Source organism: Calonectris borealis, chromosome 13 (assembly GCF_964195595.1).
Source record: "Calonectris borealis chromosome 13, bCalBor7.hap1.2, whole genome shotgun sequence".
NCBI classification, from domain to species: Eukaryota; Metazoa; Chordata; class Aves; order Procellariiformes; family Procellariidae; genus Calonectris; species Calonectris borealis.
Window position 1 is genome coordinate 8046831 of NC_134324.1, and position 17314 is coordinate 8064144.

General features: G+C 43.6%; 1 protein-coding gene across 2 annotated transcripts in view; it reads left to right on the plus strand.

Moving 5' to 3' along the window:
• FGF13 (fibroblast growth factor 13) overlaps nucleotides 1-16293 on the plus strand; it is a 260049-nt gene extending 243756 nt beyond the window's left edge. For both annotated transcript variants that reach the window (XM_075161996.1, XM_075161997.1), the window contains 2 exons: nucleotides 10208-10406; nucleotides 11671-16293. In XM_075161996.1, coding sequence (XP_075018097.1) covers nucleotides 10208-10406; nucleotides 11671-11807 — 336 coding nt within the window. In that variant the 3' untranslated portion in view covers nucleotides 11808-16293. The remainder of the gene's footprint in view (nucleotides 1-10207; nucleotides 10407-11670) is intronic.
• Nucleotides 16294-17314: the final 1021 nt, after the last annotated feature.

Genomic DNA, 17314 nt, shown 5'->3' on the forward strand with positions numbered 1-17314 from the left:
CTGTTATCACCTATTCCCACGGGAAGGACTGTAGCACTTGTTCTGACTGTTGTTCGTTCAGCTGCCCTTCCCCCAAAAAAGAGAAATCTTTGCATGCTTTCCTTTTTTCCATAGAATTTTAGGAGCATCCGCTGCTAAAAGGGTCACGTCCCTGCTTGTAATTAAACAGACAGATTTAGAGCTTGCTGCAAACACTGATTAGATTATTGGGTTTTTAGCACTTTACGATAAATCTGCATGAATCCATGGGTGACAGTCTGAAGGAGATCTCCTCCATCTCCTTACCCCAGGGCCGATGTCCTGTATCCAGGATACAGCAGTAAATCCCACGCTCTTCTAATTAGCCCTGCTGCTTCTGCAGCGCCCGTCTGGGGAGCTCCCTGGTGCTAGGAGAGCTGCGAAGTGTCAGGGGAGCGCTTGGTGATGCAGTGCTCAGCGTCACTGCCCATCCTCTGCTGAGGCCAGGGGTGCCCCGCTGTGGCTGTTGCTGCCTGCTGAGCCCCATCCCGGGTTGCCTGTCTCCCGCAGCCTCTTACAGCCCACATAACTGTAAGCAGCATTCCGGGATGGTACGGCCAAGGCACTCAATGTGGCAGCAGAAAGGTTGTGCTGCCCTTTTTGCCCCTCGCTCCCAGGTGGTGTTTTAACAAATGCCAGCCAAGTCACCTTGTTCCAGGAGCAAATTAACCCATGGCTGCTGTCCTGCGCTCTGCAGCCCCAGCAGCAGCCGTGTGGGTTTCCCCCAGCGGCAGCGATCATGTAGACGAATACAAGAGTAATTGTGTAGAAGGGCTACTGGGACAGGAACGTGTTTTCTTTCTGAGCTGCTCTTGCCAGCTCACAGATATCCCCCCCTCGCAGCGGCCGGGCTGTGACAAAGCGATGTCTCTTCATGCCACACTCATCTGCCTGACGGAGTGACTTTTCCTCGGTGCGTTCTTGCTGCAGCTTGTTGCGGCTCAGTGGAAGATACCGGGCTTTGCATGGTTTCTCTGTCCCCATGTCCCACCGAGGCGGTGACATACAAAGCCAAAGGGAGAGCTGGCAGGCAATTAGCAACTCAGAGGAACAAACCACCAGTAGTCCACTCAAAACAAGGCAGTTGCAGCGTCTCCTAAGGCTCAGGCTCCTCTTAGTCCTTCAGCATCTCATGCCGCTGGCCGTGTTCAGCGAACGGCAATGGGCTCAGGGCTTGGCCATTAAAACGGGTGGGATGCAGGGCTGGCTGTAACTGAAAGCAGAACATGGTCCCCATACTTTATAAGGAGTTTTTCAACTTAGATATATTTTTTTTAAAAAGTAATGCATGACACACTTAAGCTGAGGACATTCTGCACAACAGCTGTGTCAGAGAGATTTGACAATACCAGGATTTGATGTCAATTATAACTGCTAGAAATCTGATTGCAATGGCTGGCAGGTTATCTGTGTAATAATGGGTATGTTATAAAATAGGTTGCTTAGCATCTTTGGGGCTCTCTGCTCTAGTTCTGGGGAAGAAAGCTGTCCTATCTGCCTTTTGCTTCCTTCTCCCTTCCTTTAATTTTTAAGCTTGGGTACACTGACTGATCAGAGGGTCAGAAATACCATCAAATTGGACCGTATTTATCAGAGACACAACTTAAAAGATAGAGAACTTTTGTACGAATGCACAATAGTAAGGCCATTTTACTTTGTCATAAGACAAATGACTGAAAATATCTTACCTCCGTTACGCAACGCAATGGTACAGCCTCTTTTTAAATGTTGTGTTTCAGTTCTGGAAATGATAGAGAAAAAAAAATTGAAAGGATTCAGTGAAGGGTAATGAAAATGATTAGAGGCACAGAGAACCTTTCATATGAGGAGAGATTTAAAAAGATTAGGCCTGCTTAGTTAAGACAAGAGATGAATAAGCAGAGACATGATGGAGAGATGTGGGGTAATGAATGGCATAGAAGAGGCACACTGGGTACTTTTATGTGCTCTTTTCCAAAATTAAAAGCCCAGAGAAGAAAGCTGTAAAAAAATAAGACAAGAAATTTGCTTACGATAAAAATCAACAAGGGACACATTTTAAATATGTTTTCCACAGTGCTGGCTTCACTTGTGGAAGCCACTGTCGTAGGAAACGGAGATAATGAGCTTAGGAAAATTGTGAAAAGGATTGGCTGCTCGGGGGAAAATCGTGAGCCTATTGAGAGGAAAAGGGGGTTCTCCTGTAGCATTGAATGGGAGCAGGATTCACCAGTTGGCATGATCCCGGGGATGCTGGAATGAACCGCCAGCCTCAGTGGGCTCCGGGTATTCACACAGTACGCACAGCTACCTGTGCGCTAGGTATAGGTAGTTACCCGCTTCAGCTGCCTTTGGTGATGTAAGGTCACTTGATTTTTTGTCCGGGTTGAGCAGGCAGGATCTTTCCCAGCATGTTTTCAGGGAGCACATCTTTTCCAGCATCCCTGTTTTCTGTAATGTCCATGCAGGTCACATACCGAGGCAGCTCTTGCTTTCCAGTTGACCTGCTCGGAGGGTGGCTCTTGGTGCTTTGTTCAGCCAGGAAGCGTTAGTTCCTCTGCTTGACTCAGTTACATGGGAGGGAGGATCATGAGAAGTTGTAGCAGATCAGATCCAAGGTCCAGCAAGTTCACTGTCCAAAGACGATCAGTGGCACATACCTAGAGAAGAATACGAGATCAGAGTGTGGAAGTACAGGGAAAACGTGCAGGGTACTTCCATCTCCCATTTTTCAACCAGACATGACCTTAGTCAGAGGCTGTAGTGGTGTTAACCATTCCTTGACCAAACCTGGGAGTGCAGTCCACGAAGCCGATGTGGCTTTATCATGCAACAAAACCTTTGGCTAGACATTGAGAAAGTTATTCTAATCTTTTTTTTTTTATCCCCAACCCATGCTTACACTAGTAGAGAAGATCTCTCTCCAAAGAGGCTTAATTGCAGATTAATATATAGGCTTCCCTTTACAGATTTAGAAGCAGTAACTTCTCTATGTGTGAAACAATAAAAATTAAATATGATTTAAAAAAACAGCTTCTAGGTAATTGTAGGATTGTATCACACAGATTTTCTCCGTTAGTCTAGTTTAGAGCCTTAGACAACCTGATGGGCACTTAGTGCTTAATGAACCTTCCCAAGTTTCACAAAACAGGCAATATTTAAAGACTAGTTTCTTCCTTTTCTCATATTAGAGTTTCACTGATTTTGAACTAGGACTGGCAAGTCTGGTGCCCTAAAGCCACAGAAATTAAAAAAAAAGGGTAGGTACAAGCATTAGAAAGTATTAAAATATTTACAGAGGACTTGATCATTCAGGAAATTGCAGAGGTTTTCCTACACCGTGCTTCCAGGATGGTCAGGGATGCACATGTTCAGTGCAGCTCAGCACTGATGCAGAAGAGAAGCATCTGGGGGCAAAGTGGATCTTCTCTCTCTCTCTTATTCATATCAAGGAGATTACATCTCATAACTTTGTGGGCCGGATTAGGAAAGGGGCCTGTGTTTGACATCTGCAAGGTGTTGTCCTGGGCATCTTGCAGAGCTTTTAAACCACATTACAGGCTTTCTCCAACAGGATTAATTTCCTCTGCAGTAATCAGAAGAGTGTCTTCTTTCTGTATGTATCATGCATTAGTTCTCTTGCCCCAATTAAGGAGTGCTTTGGTTAATCAACACAGTCGTAGAATGAAGCATCACCCAAAGCCAGGGGAACAATAATAAGATCATGCATAGTTCCTATCTCAATTAAATTTCAGCACTGTTTACAGTCACTGAGTCTTTTTCCCTGGGGTCATCAGGCAGTACATCCATTCCATGGGCAGAGCATGCTGAGAGGTGACGCACCAAGCTTTAAATAGGTATTTATGGATGTGCCTAAAAGCCACTTAAAAATCTGGGCAAAGATGACTTGGACAAGTTTTCACAACTGAGTCACTGATAAGGCTAGAAAAAGAGTAATGAACAAAACTTAGAATCATAGAATCATAGAATGGTTTGGGTTGGAAGGGACCTTTAAAGGTCATCTAGTCCAACCTCCCTGCAGTAAGCAGGGACATCTTCAACTAGATCTGGTTGCTCAGAGCCCCGTCCAACCTGACCTTGAATGTTCCCAGGGATGGGGCATCTACCACCTCTCTGGGCAACCTGTGCCAGTGTTTCACAACCTTCATTGTAAAAAATTTCTTCCTTATAACTGGTCTAAATCTACCGTCCTTTAGTTTAAAACCATTCCCCCTTGTCCTGTCGCAACAGGCCCTGCTAAAACTTAAACCTCTAAATCTCTGTATTTGTAATTAATATGTCTTCTGCTTCGGTTCACTGTGTGCATTTTTTCCCTGAGTTTGTGCATTTGATTTGCTGTGCAAAGGAACAATGTCAAGGGAATAATTACAGGATCTTTTCAATGCTTTTCTCATAGATTCAGAGAATACCTAGTGACAACCTGAAATCTTACTCTGGAGATGCTGGATATCCAGCTGCTTCCTTGGGCTCCATTTCACTCTTTCTGGAAGCTTTGTTCTAAATAAACTTATACACCCCTGACAGTTTGTGTTTCACTGGATAAATTCCTGCTGATTGCACTATCCCAGGCAATTCCATCCTATGGTGTTGTTTGGGATCACGTTCCAGGAAAATTGTGCCTTCCTATCACTCCTGCCATTTCGTAGGTTTCCGGATGAAAGAATTTATTGTATCTTTTCTATATAATTTTGAATTTAATTTCTTATTTACATGGTCGCATGGCTGGTACACATGCCTTCATATTGTAGTGAACTCAAGGGGAATTACAGCCTTCCGCAAATTCCTGCTCAGCAGTAGTTTTTTGTTCGAGCAGCAGTTAGTTCAGCTTTACAGCACCTCCTGAGGGCTTTGGGCTACCTACGATGTCTTTGTGAGAACTCACCTGGCACAGACATAGCCAAAATGAAGCTCCTCACTGTGCGGATATAGCATCTGTCTTCAAAAGCCCACACAGCTTTTTGATGAGCATGTCTTTTGCTGTGACTGGCAACTGTTGTATACAGTCACGATTACATGGTCAAACAGTTTTCCTAATTACAGTCCTACAAGAGCTGTACCTATTCATATATTGTGAGTTGCTCCCACTGAAATCACAAGGATTCCTCAAAATAGGTAAATTGAAGCAAAATGGACAATATTGTGGGATGGGAACCTATCTGTGGGAACTGTAATACATCTGATCCAGAATGAATTGCTTCAAGATAATTGCGAGTTTCCATTCCTATAGCAAACAGCTTTTGGTGGCTTCACGAAATACTGGTTTCTTCAGAGAGTCTTCTCACACTGGTGATCTAAAAGCTGTTATTTCTGATAACGATAAAGTTGAAGTATTCCCATCTTGTGCTGTTGATATCACTGCACATTACAGGGTGATGATCCAGAGGATAGACCCTGGAACTTCACATGCCAAGATGGAGAAAATCAATCTCTGTTAATAAAAAAAGGCAGGCTCAGTGGCGCAGAAAATCACTACTCTGAAGCCTTAAAGAGGCTCGTTCAAAAATTCAGGATTACAGAATGGAGTTCTGGGCTACATTATAGTCCTGAAAGAAATCAGGATATGAAGGGAAAAAAATCCAATTTTCATTAAGTGGAGAAAATAAAGAATGAATCCCATACGCAGACATAGTCATTGATCACATGGAACATAATTATATGCTTAATATGTAAGAACATTTTCCAAGTTTCCCAAGTACCCAATACTCTTCCCAAATACTTACCACAGTTATTTTTTTTTTTCTTGTTGTTTATTCATGCTCCTAGCACTAAATCCATCTGAATAAAATTACTGAATGTTCTGGTAAACTGCTGTAGGATAACTGCAGGACATTCAACCTATAGTGATATACAGACATTTAACAAACTCAGTATTGACCTAATGACTTAAACTTACTACTCCGTAAAGTATTTGGTGATGTCCCCTGCCGATGGTATCCACGATGCAAATACAGTATGCAATAAATAGCAGAGAGCAAACATCTTTGCCCTCTTATGTGCACTGTGCCTACAGCCATCCTGACAAGAGACTTCTATAACATGACAGAAACTTGAAGACACTAAACACCTTTCTTTAAAGCAGTTTTTCCATTTTCTGTCTAAGGGAAGTCTGAATTCCTGCATCACGATCATTTGGGGGCCAGAAGAATTAATATTCAGTCCTGCAGTGTAGGTGGGTGTGATGGCTGATAATTTGGATGGTCTTTGGCTTGAAACACGGCTTTTGCACAATTAGAGCAGGAAGAATTCCAGCTTCGCTTTTACAGTATTTTAGCTTTCAGCCTTGGCATACTCGTAATGCAGTATTTGTATGGAAGGGACTGGATTATTTTAGATGTAATCTAGTCAGCTGCCTGGAAATACAGCCACTCGAAGTGTATGCTACAAGGCCTTTTTACCATATTCTCATACACTAAATTATTCTTGTTTAATTATTTTTCACATATTTAATGCAGCTGCAGAGCTATTCATGAAGAAACATTTCAGTAGTTCAGCTGATCAGCTCAAAACCAAGAAGCAGCTCCTGACAGTTCATCTTCTTGCTTACTTAAGCATGGCTGAGTCATGACTACAGTGAATCCAGCACTTTCTTTAACTTTCATTTATTCATTCATTCATTCATTCATTCTCTCATTCATTGTTAGGGTGCATGTGTGAGGGGCTTGGGTGAGTGCAATTTACTGTCGTGTAAGTGCCATCATCCCTGACTTCTGAGGTAAGCTGAGACTGAAATGTTATTTCACACAAATACCTATTTTTCATGTTTTGCATAACAATATATTCATAACATTGGACTTCTCAGAACTCATTTGAATTATTTTCATTGCAAAGATGGACAAAGAGGACAGCTGAGAGACACAAAAAAATTGGTCTTAGAATTCAACACTTGTTTATATTTATAAATTTTCAATAGGACTGACTATATGAGCTGGAAAAGATCAGTTTTAATTGGGGCACTCGGCCCTCTCCCAGCTTTAACTTGCACTTCCTCAGTACATCATTAAAGAATTTGCCAGCAAAGATAACATAATGGCCATTTTGCACTTGCTGCTCTGCACTGTATTTTGAACTGATGTGCTGATAGAAGCCCCGTCCATATCCAGTTAGGTTGGCACATGGACTTGCCAACCTCAGAAAAGTACATTTTAATTGTAATACCCTCAAACCGGGAGCACATTTGCTAGTATTCCTCATTCAGAACTTCCCTCTGCAGTTCTCCTCCCTAGCTCTTTTTTTAATGAGTAGGAAAGACACACGTTGGATTAAATTAAAGGCAAGTTATGGGTGGGAACAAACACTTGCAAAAGGTAAGCAGCTGCTTAGTCTTCAGGAGCAAGCAGAGCATTTCAGCTTCTGCAAACAGCTCATGCGGGAGCAACTTTTATTTGGCAAGGAGGATGCCTTTCCCACCGTGCAGCACCTTTCTGAAGCCACAGCCGTAGCTGAGGAATTAAGCAGATGTCAGTCACGACAAAGGAGCACGATTCTGTGCCAAGCCAGGCAGGTGAATAAGGTGGTCTGCTTTTGCCGGAAAAACTGGGAGGGAATTTGACGTGGTAACGAAGCACGTTACAGAGAGGTGTCTTTGTTTCTGCACCCCACTGTTTGTTGTGAGAAATCACCACCGTGGTACTAACTGCTGAGTTGCAGGATGCTCCGGGGAGGGGACTGCTGTCTGCGATGCCCACGGGGGATGGCCGTCAGGCTGGTGTGCACCCTCAGGCTGGTGTCTGGCTGGACACGGGCTCAACTGCAAAGTCACTTACAGCAGCACAGGGCTCCCACCACGGCTTGTTATCACAAGCCTCACAGCCAAGGGAAAAATCAGGCGTGAAGGAATTTTTTTAGTGTGTCCTGGTTTCAGCTGGGATAGAGTTAAATTTCTTCCTAGTGCTGCATTTTGGATTCAGTATGCGAAGAATGTTGATAACATTCTGATGATTTTAGTTGCTGCTAAGTACCCGATAGCCAAGGACTTTTCAGCTTCCCATGCTCTGCCAAGTGCACAAGAGGCTGGGAGGGAGCATAGCCGGGACAGCTGGCCCAGCTGGCCAACGGGCTATTCCATACCATGTGACGTCATGCTCAGTATGTGAATGGTAGGCGTGTTCCAGGAAGTAGCGATTGCTGGTTTTTTGGGCATTGTTTGGCGGGTGGTGAGCAATTGCATTGTGCATCGCTCATTTTGTATATTCTATCATCATCATCATCATTATTATAATTATTATTTTCCCTTCCTTTTCTGTTCTATTAAACTGTCTTTATCTCAACCCACGAGTTTTCTCACTCTTACCCTTTCGATTCTCTCCCCGTCCCACTTGGGGGGGGGGGGGGGGGGTGAGCGAGCGGCTGTGTGGTGTTTGGCTGTCTGCCGGGTTAAACCACGACCTAGTGTCTTTCTTTCTGTCTCCCCACTCTGTTTCAAGGGACTCTGCAGGCTGTTGGCTCCTGCTGCTCACACTGAGGTTAATTCGCTTCCTAAGAGAGCCGGAGTAAATGTTGTGGTTCTGTTTACAATCGGACCCTCTGCCACTGTGTACAAGCAGGCCTTTTGTACCCAAAACAGCTCCAAATTACTGTACATAAACCATAATCTTCCACTGGGAGCACTGTAGTTTTCCATTTTGCTGCTAATTGGATGACACACTTGCAATAGTCTTTGTTAACATGGCTAGTGCTGGGCAGGGTACAGTGATGGCAGGCTTTTATTTAGAAATCTTGCAAAAATGCAGTGACTGTCCCCATTTGACAGCAATTGAAACCAATCGTCAATTAACTAAATAACAGCCAATTAGCTTGAAGAAAAAAGGAAGAAAATTGCTTACTTCACATTCTTTGTTGAAGCAAACACCAGTAAGAGGATGGGAGATTTTTTCTTTCTCCTATGAGACGACAAAACGGCAAAAGATGTGCAGAAAATGCACAGTGTTTTTTTTTCTAAATACCATCTTTTTCTCACACAAGAATATTTGAGAAACTAGATAAGAACATCTTACGGTCCTGAGACATTTCATTTCCCTTGATTTTTTAAAATCAAAATTACGATCATTATGCAAGCACAATTTTTCCTCCTTTCTTTCACGCCGCTGTAGGATACTTTAAGCACAAGGGCAGCTCCACTGAAGCTGGCTGCCTTCACAAGGAAAGACCAGCAAACCGCTGGCTGCGGTACGGTGCGACGACAGGCAGGACCGTGATATTAACGTTTGCATCACCAGACCAAGCCCTTCCTCTTTCATATTTTATGGACTTTTAGGGGTCCATAGGTGAGACGTTGTCAGAACTTTTAATGGTAAAAAACCTGAAGCACCCAGAGGCGTTAGGAAGCAGCTGAGTGGTGCTGTCAGGAGTGGCATTTTGGTCTTAGGTCCCTCCAAGACCCATGTTTCATGTCTGTATCCTTTTTTGAATCTGGGCAATAGTGCCAAAAGGTATTGAGACCATTGCAGAGTGAAAGCCAGTCACGCCACTGGAGGAAGAAAAAGTCTCTCTCCTGGATTATTGCTCTTTATTTTAACTGTTAGCCCAATACCATCTCCCCAAAAGAAGCAGTGCAATTCAACGTGAAGACTAAAGCTTGATCCTATATGCTCTTGCCAGTCCCAGAGCAGAGGCCAACGTCTGCATGGCTCTCTGAAAGCTGGGCTTTCAGTGGATGATACGCTGGGCAGAAAAAGAGCATAGATTAGACCAAAGAGGCAGCTGCTACAAGCTAACTTAATATTGCTGGGTTAGTAAGAGACGACCATTTACTCATGACATCCTGGCTTTGAATTTTTATTGCACTTTCCTCATAAGCAGTTAAGGCCAGGAGTTAATGCAGAAAGGCATTACGTGGCCTCGTGTCTCGCCTGCAGGGCTGGACCACAGCCGGTCCCTTGGGGTTGAAATCAAGGCTGCGTCTGCCTAATGTCCATTAGTTGCATCAATCAATAATTCTTCACTTAGACTTTTTACTTGTCGTTCAAAAAGATTTTATTATGCTACTTTGAGCGGCTCACAGCGTCATTTCACGGGTTTCAAATTGTGTTACTCTTTTGTTAATACTTTTAGGGCCCATGTTTCGTAATTGGATAGTGGAGGGTGAGAGGTATGTCTTTTAACCGTCGGGAAAGCAATGAATATTGGATGCTGTTTCATTAACTGATGTGAGATTCAGCACTGCACATATTGATCTGTTACTTTCTTACAGGAACATTTTACACCTGAATGCAAGTTCAAAGAATCAGTATTTGAAAACTACTATGTGACATATTCTTCAATGATCTACAGACAGCAACAGTCTGGCCGGGGTTGGTATTTGGGTCTTAACAAAGAAGGAGAAATAATGAAAGGAAACCACGTGAAGAAAAATAAACCTGCAGCACACTTTCTTCCAAAACCATTAAAAGGTAATTGCTTGGGTTTGCTCCGTCTATCTGAACTGACATTATCTTATTTCGGAGATGTTTAATTGCTGTGCATACATATTTGAAGGATTCAGCTACTTATATAACAGGAGTAAAATGTTCTGTAACACACTGTTAATCTAAGTAGAGCTGCTTTTTTTAGGTTTCTCTATGTTACCACTGCATTTCTCTAATCTAACCAAATACACATATTAGCTTTTTTGTGCCCAAAGTCCACAGTGTCTCCGTTGTAGATAACGAAGGCTCTGCCTAGAATGGCTCAAACATCTGCTCACAGGCCATCAGTGACTTGCTGTAAAGCTTGTCAATCTGTGCATTATGTTACAGGATGTTTGTTTGTCTATCTTTGCCTGAGATAAAGCTCTAATGTGCGGTGCTTATTAAACCGCAATTAATGTGGCATCAGCATATGACATTAAAGGTAATAATGCACATGGCATACGTATACCGCTGTGTATTAAAAGCCAGGACATAGAGTCATCCCAGTTAACTGAAGGATCTGAATCAGGACTGTGGTCAGACTTGGCTCCCTCTTTGGTCAATGCAAAGAGGGAGATCTCAGTCGATGTATGGAGGTGCTCCTTTTCTCAAGAAGAACTAGCTTCCATACGCTCCTTCCTTAAGAGCAGTGAAGCCTTCTACTTCTGGGTTATGCTCTTAGGTAGCCTTTTAAGGCAACGTCATTTTGAAATCAGAGAGGATATTTCAAAGGTGCATAGCTCTGGGTGGATGCTGGACGAGTTTGGCAGTCCATATTTAGGACTAGGTGTTAGGCAACTGATGTCAAGGTTGATCTTCACTTCTAACATGTGTGAAAACAAAGGAAACAGAAGATTGAAAATCCATTTTCGCACCCACCTGCTTAGGCTACCTATACAAGTAACAGGTCAAATCACAGCTGTCAGCAGTGCTACTTCACCATTAATAAGGAAATGGTGATTTATATCAGCCTAGGTCTATCTTGCAGAGTTTTGTGAGTGCAGTGGGTAGGTGGGTGATTTAACTGGCAGAGGGAGGGAGCTGTGGTTTTTCCCTTCTCTAAAATGTCATTCCCTTAAAAAGGACCTCAGAGGTTCTTAGGGAGTGTATGAAATGGAAGAGGTCTCCTTGCCGTTTTTCTTTCATTCTCTCCGTACACTGCATATTGCTGAATGAAAAATCCCAATGTTTTGCAGCCAGACTTTGCACCAACAGACTGAGTAGCCCGTAACGCGTGCTGACGCGCTGCCTCTCTTTTGCTTTGCAGTGGCCATGTACAAAGAGCCTTCTCTCCACGATCTCACAGAGTTCTCAAGATCTGGAAGTGGGACCCCAACAAAGAGCAGAAGCGTTTCAGGAGTGCTAAATGGGGGTAAATCCATGAGCCAAAACGAGTCAACGTAGCCAGGTTCAGGCAAGCCAAGTGCTCTCTAAACAGAACCTTACCTCTGGATGCAGTTGAATTCTTACTAGCAGTCTTTCATCCAAACGTTCAATTGCCCAGGACAAGCCACCGAACTTGCATAGGTCACTCGTTTATCAGCCATTAGATCTACTGGTTGTCAGAGGATATACCCCAATAATGTAGAATATGCTTGTGCATATCACAAGGCACTTGGATAGCCAGCAAACATAACTGCGGAATAAATCTCGGAGAAGAAATGTCCAGCTCTTTCTCTCTCTCTCTTTTTCTCTCTCTCTTTCTCTCTCTCCCCTATGCTTTGTGGAATACGAAACAAAAACATTTCACAGCATTCACTGCTGATAAGAATTTGCTTTCCAACTCAGAAAAAGACCACTTTTGCTCTTCAAAGGAAATTTTAATGCTTGTATGTTTTATAGGGGCAAACAAAAAACAAATATGTAAACTCCGTTGTTTCCTTGGCTTACCGTTTTATATCTAAGGCTTGATAAAAAATGTATCCTTTAATTTGGAATAGTGCAACTTTTTGATTTCTGAACTCCAATGGGTCTTTAAAGCTATGTCTTTAAAAAAATAATTAAAAATTCAGGGTTGGAACTGAGAGTTGGTGTCTCAGGCTCAAGCAAACAGTGTTCTTGTGGTTTTAAACACAATGAAATATAAATTTTTATAGATTTGTAGTTTCTGGTAAAGTTCTTGTGCTAACCCCAGTCTGTAGGAATTGAGTTGTTTTGTTATCCCAAGTGGAAGTTAACAGAAAGGGATAAAATTATCCTCCAGTGTAGATTTCTCTTAATTCCATTTTGTGTGTCATGTTAAACTATTGTTGTGGCTTCTTTTCTAAAGACAGATACTGTGGAATTAAGGTGACTTAATTTTTTTATAAGAAACGTCTTATTTGTAAAAGTCCTTCTTTCACTGTAACGGGCACGTGAATATTGTGTAGGAGGAAGCGTTAGGACAGGTTACCCCTAAACAACATATACTTATACATGCTATTGGAAACAATTGTTTAAAAAATGTAGTTAGGTTTCCATTTAGGTCATCATGTCTGTTGCATGGGAGAAAGTTGGAATATTGGCATAGAGTTGCATGATGTGTAAGATTTTGTGCATTAATCATCGTTGGATTCTGTGCTCCAAAACTGACATAGTTCTGTACAGGCAGCTTTCTGCTTCGTACAAAAGAGTTGTTTATTATTTGTTGTATACACAACCATGCACTGAATAAACTATTTATATTAAGATGTACTTTTTAAAAAAGCTTGTTTGATTATATGATGTACATCCGTAATTAATTTCAAGGGAAAGGGTTGGCAATTGAATTATAAAGTTATAAAAGATTCTGTAATTAATGTTCAAAATCTTTCTATGTAATGGGTTATTCCCCTGTAATGTCGTACACTATACAAACGAGAACATGTTCTTTCTTTTGGATATTGCTAGAACTGGTCTTACATGCCCAGCTGAGATACTCAAAACATAGTGACGATTAAGTGCCACGAAGTCTCGGTAACGGCCCCTCTGCCCTGCGCTGCTGGAGCCCCAGTGAATTGCGCTCCTCTGCTTCGAGCTTCTCCAGCTTCTCCGTGTCTGCCCCCCCGTTAGACTTCCCCAGTGCAGCCACGCAGCGCTACCTCGCAGCACACCTCCCCCAGCCCTCGGTACAGGGGTCCCAAAGAGAGCCGGTAAAGTCAAGCACCGCTTGTGCCGGAGTGGCAGCCTGAGGGTGCTCGGAGTTCGCTCTGCATCACTGCAGGCACGCTTCAGGAGCCAGCTTTGTCTGGTCTCGAGGAAAAGCTCCTACGCCTCCTGCCTTTGTGCACATGCTCTGGAGAGAAAATGTCCTCTGTCCTGCCTTTTCTCTCCAAGAACATCAGTGAGAACTTTTCTTATCTATAACATCCAGGCAGCTCTGACAGGTGAGCTTCACTCATCGAGGTGTTTCAAGAAGTCCTAGGAGGAACAAGTTCTCACCATGGGTGGCTGAAGAACCAGTTCTGGAAGGGAATAATGGAAATGGAGGCAAAAAGCTACCTATAAATGTTAGCCTGAAATTAGTATCGGGTATTCTACTGTCTGCTCTTGCACTTGACCAAGCTGGAATTAGACCTCAGACCAGGATGGGACAACGGGGGTTTTTTTAAAGGTTGGGGCTGAGAGAGGAGGGAAGGAGATTATGTTTCAGATCAAACCCCTAGATTTGTTGTTTTGCGGCAAATAGTAGGCAAAGAGCTCTGGCTTGCTGAGCTCCCATATGGGAGCGGGGTGTTGCCCTCCAAATACCACCAACTTGCTGGCCTTCAGGGGGCCTGGGGGTCCTCAGCTCACCCCTTTCCAAACGGTGAAGAAGGTGAGAGCACAACCAATGCCATAGAAATCCTTAAAAACTGAAGACGTGGCCGTGATTGCTCCAGAGGTTTTGGTAACGCAGTGAGTCTGGAGCATCTGTTCCCTTCAACTAAGTGTGCTATGCCCTCATGGAACATTTCTCTTAACCCTCCCAACCCCAAATATCAGACTTACTGAGGTGCATGTTTCAAAAAAGGAGTCCGAGTGCCTTAGGAACATAAAACCTGATTAAAAATAGGCATGTTTGTGGCAAAGCTAGTTAGATACATTGTACAATGCTGAGCGTTTACTACCCTAAAGATAACTGGAGGTCTGCTGCTTTGCTTTATAGCTGCAATCTTATTGTTATTCCTCATCCCCAGTACCTCCAACCCTGAAAGTCATCTGCAGTGAAATAAAAATGCTCATCTCACAAATTGTCCCTTCTGAGGTCTGTAGTCTGACCCATCTTTAGTATTGACGTTGGCATCAGCTGTGAGTGTTCACTGCCGAGTCCCCAGTTTCAAAGGTTTCTAATATACCAAGCTAACAAAGGCCACTCTTGGATTGAGATGGGAAGAGACATATGGCGATAGACGAGCCATAAACAGCTGTTTCTGACAATTATATTAAATTTCTGACAAACCTGTTCCAACAAGAGTTTTTCCTTCAGAGGATTGTGAACTGAAAGGAAAATACTCTTGATAGAGTCCTGATAGTAGACAAAAGCTCACGTACAGTATGGGCAAAGTGGGGGATTCTGCCCAGGGTTTAACATGCAGTCTCTGGAGCCATAGACTGAGATTTAATAAGGAGAAATAGAGTTAAATGTGCCTTCGCAGACAGTGAAGTGAAGGTGCTACTCTGACCCAGGCAGCAAAGTCCCTTGGGTAGACAAGAATGTGGCTTCAGCAGAGGACCAGATTTAGGAGCCAGACTCTTAGAGTATTTACTTACCCTTCAGCACCCATAAATTACAAAGATAAACAGATGACTCTTGGATAATACCTTCCTTTAAGAAATCTGCTAGATGTTGGGAAAATGTCCATGTTGATGGTTGTCTATCAAAACTTATAGCCACTGGTCAATCCCCTTTGCTCTGCCACATGTACAGTGGCAGAGTGCAGTAAGCTGCACACCTGGAATAAGGACAAAGCCCAGGGGCTGGTGTGAAACCAAGCTCTGCACTGGCTGTGAGCCACTAACCACCTGCAGAAGGCTTGGTCTCAGGCCCTTCTGTTATCGCCGATTTGATGGCTGATGCCCTTCATGTGCCGTTTCTCTTGTCCCTGCCTCTCCACCACTGCTGCCCGTGCTCTGTGCAGCACACCACGGGCCTGGAGTTGGCTCAGGAGGTGCAAAAACCGGCACAGCAGCTTTCTGATTCACCTGGGCTTCACTTGGCAAAGCCCTGAGCCACCGCAGGGGCTGTGCAGAGACCTGATGAAAGGCTGACAAATACTACCTGCCAAGCCAAAAGAAAACAGGTCACCCATGAAATTGGGAGGAATGCTGCTAGGAGCACTATTATAAGGCAAAATTGCTGCCTTTTTGTGATCCACCTGTCAGAGCTGCTTTCTTGGAGGTCTCTGCAGAGGACTTGGGCATTGCCTGCTTGGCCTGGTTTTGGGGTGAGGAAGGGTGGGAAGAGCTCTTCTCTGTATCACAGAGATATATTTTTTTTTATTCTTTTTTCTTGTCATTTACCTCATGCTACCTCATAGCATGGTTGTATCTCCGTAGCCACTTGCTCAGCCATGTTCATCGCTGGCACGATGGAAGACAATTCCCTACTTGGGGAAAACATCTCCAAGTTATCCCAGGGAAGAACGGTGCCCCTTCTGCAGCACCATCTGGTGTCCCCACCACTGGTTTCCAGCCCACAGGCCAGGTTTTCCAGTGGGATAAAGATGGTGTAACGAGCTCAGGGATGCTGTGGTACGCCAGGCCTCTCCCCAGCTGAGCCACCAGCACGAGAGCCAGGTCTGGCAGAGGTCTGCTGTGTCTTGAGTATCTCTGCGTGGAGACCAGAGCCCGCTCTAACGGTTTTAAATGTCTCCCTGACAAATCCATGACCAGGACACTTTTGCAGGACAGAATCTGTACGTAACAACCTCCTATCTTCTAATAAATAATTCTCTCTAAAACAGACTCCCTCTTGTCTGGGCTCTGAATTTTATCACTGCAGGTATTTAAGGGTTCTCCACTCCAGCACTGGTGCATTACACCATTAGCATATAGCACATACGCATTCCTTGGCATATAGACCCTTCTGTGCTAACATTGTCCTTTTCCGATAGCTTCTTCAACCAGAAAGGGGCAACTTGAGTGGTCAAGACAAGACCATCACAGATGGATCCTTCAGTTGCTGTAGCCTCGTCATGGTCCATGGAGGACACAGAAAGTGGGACGCATTTTACCAGCTCAGGAAATGGCTACTCTAAATATTAGAGCTCAGTTTCCTACACGGTGTGAGACCAAGAGACAACCATGGTTTTGTCTGACTTTGGCTCTGCAAAAATGACATAAAAGAATGGTAGAAAGCCTATTTAAAATAAATTGATTTCTTAGGAAAAAAAGCTCTACCATGAAATTTACCCTGAATAACACCAGCTTTGGGCTTTTTTTCAGCTCTTTGTGGGGGGGAGATGTTCTTGACAACTTAAAATTCCCAACTTAGATCACAGGGTAAATTTTTAAGAAATTCTCTTCCCTGGCATGCGTGAGCAGAACTGTGGGGCCCTGCTCTTTCCTGGCAAGGGTGGCACCGAGGTTCATGCCTTTTGGAGAGCAAGGTCCTGAAAGAAGCTGGGTTTGCTGGTGCATGATGGCTTTTGTTGCTTATCGGCTCCAGTAGCAGAGCTTACCCTGCTTTGGGAAAATGCCACGTCAGGTTGGGCGGCACTCAATCACCCTGCCCTTCTGCAGCTCCTCTCATGGGGAAGTTTAAATATTAAAGGAAAACCCAAATTTGAAACACGTTTTACATTAATCAGAGAAATTGAAGTAATAAATTATTCTATCGCATGAGGAACTGGAAGACAGTTTATAGGGTTCCGTTCAAAGATCATTATTAACAATTTGGAAGCTAAGATTCTTAAATACCACGTATGGAAAATTACTTTCATGCACCCGTAGGACTCATTTTTTCCCCACAT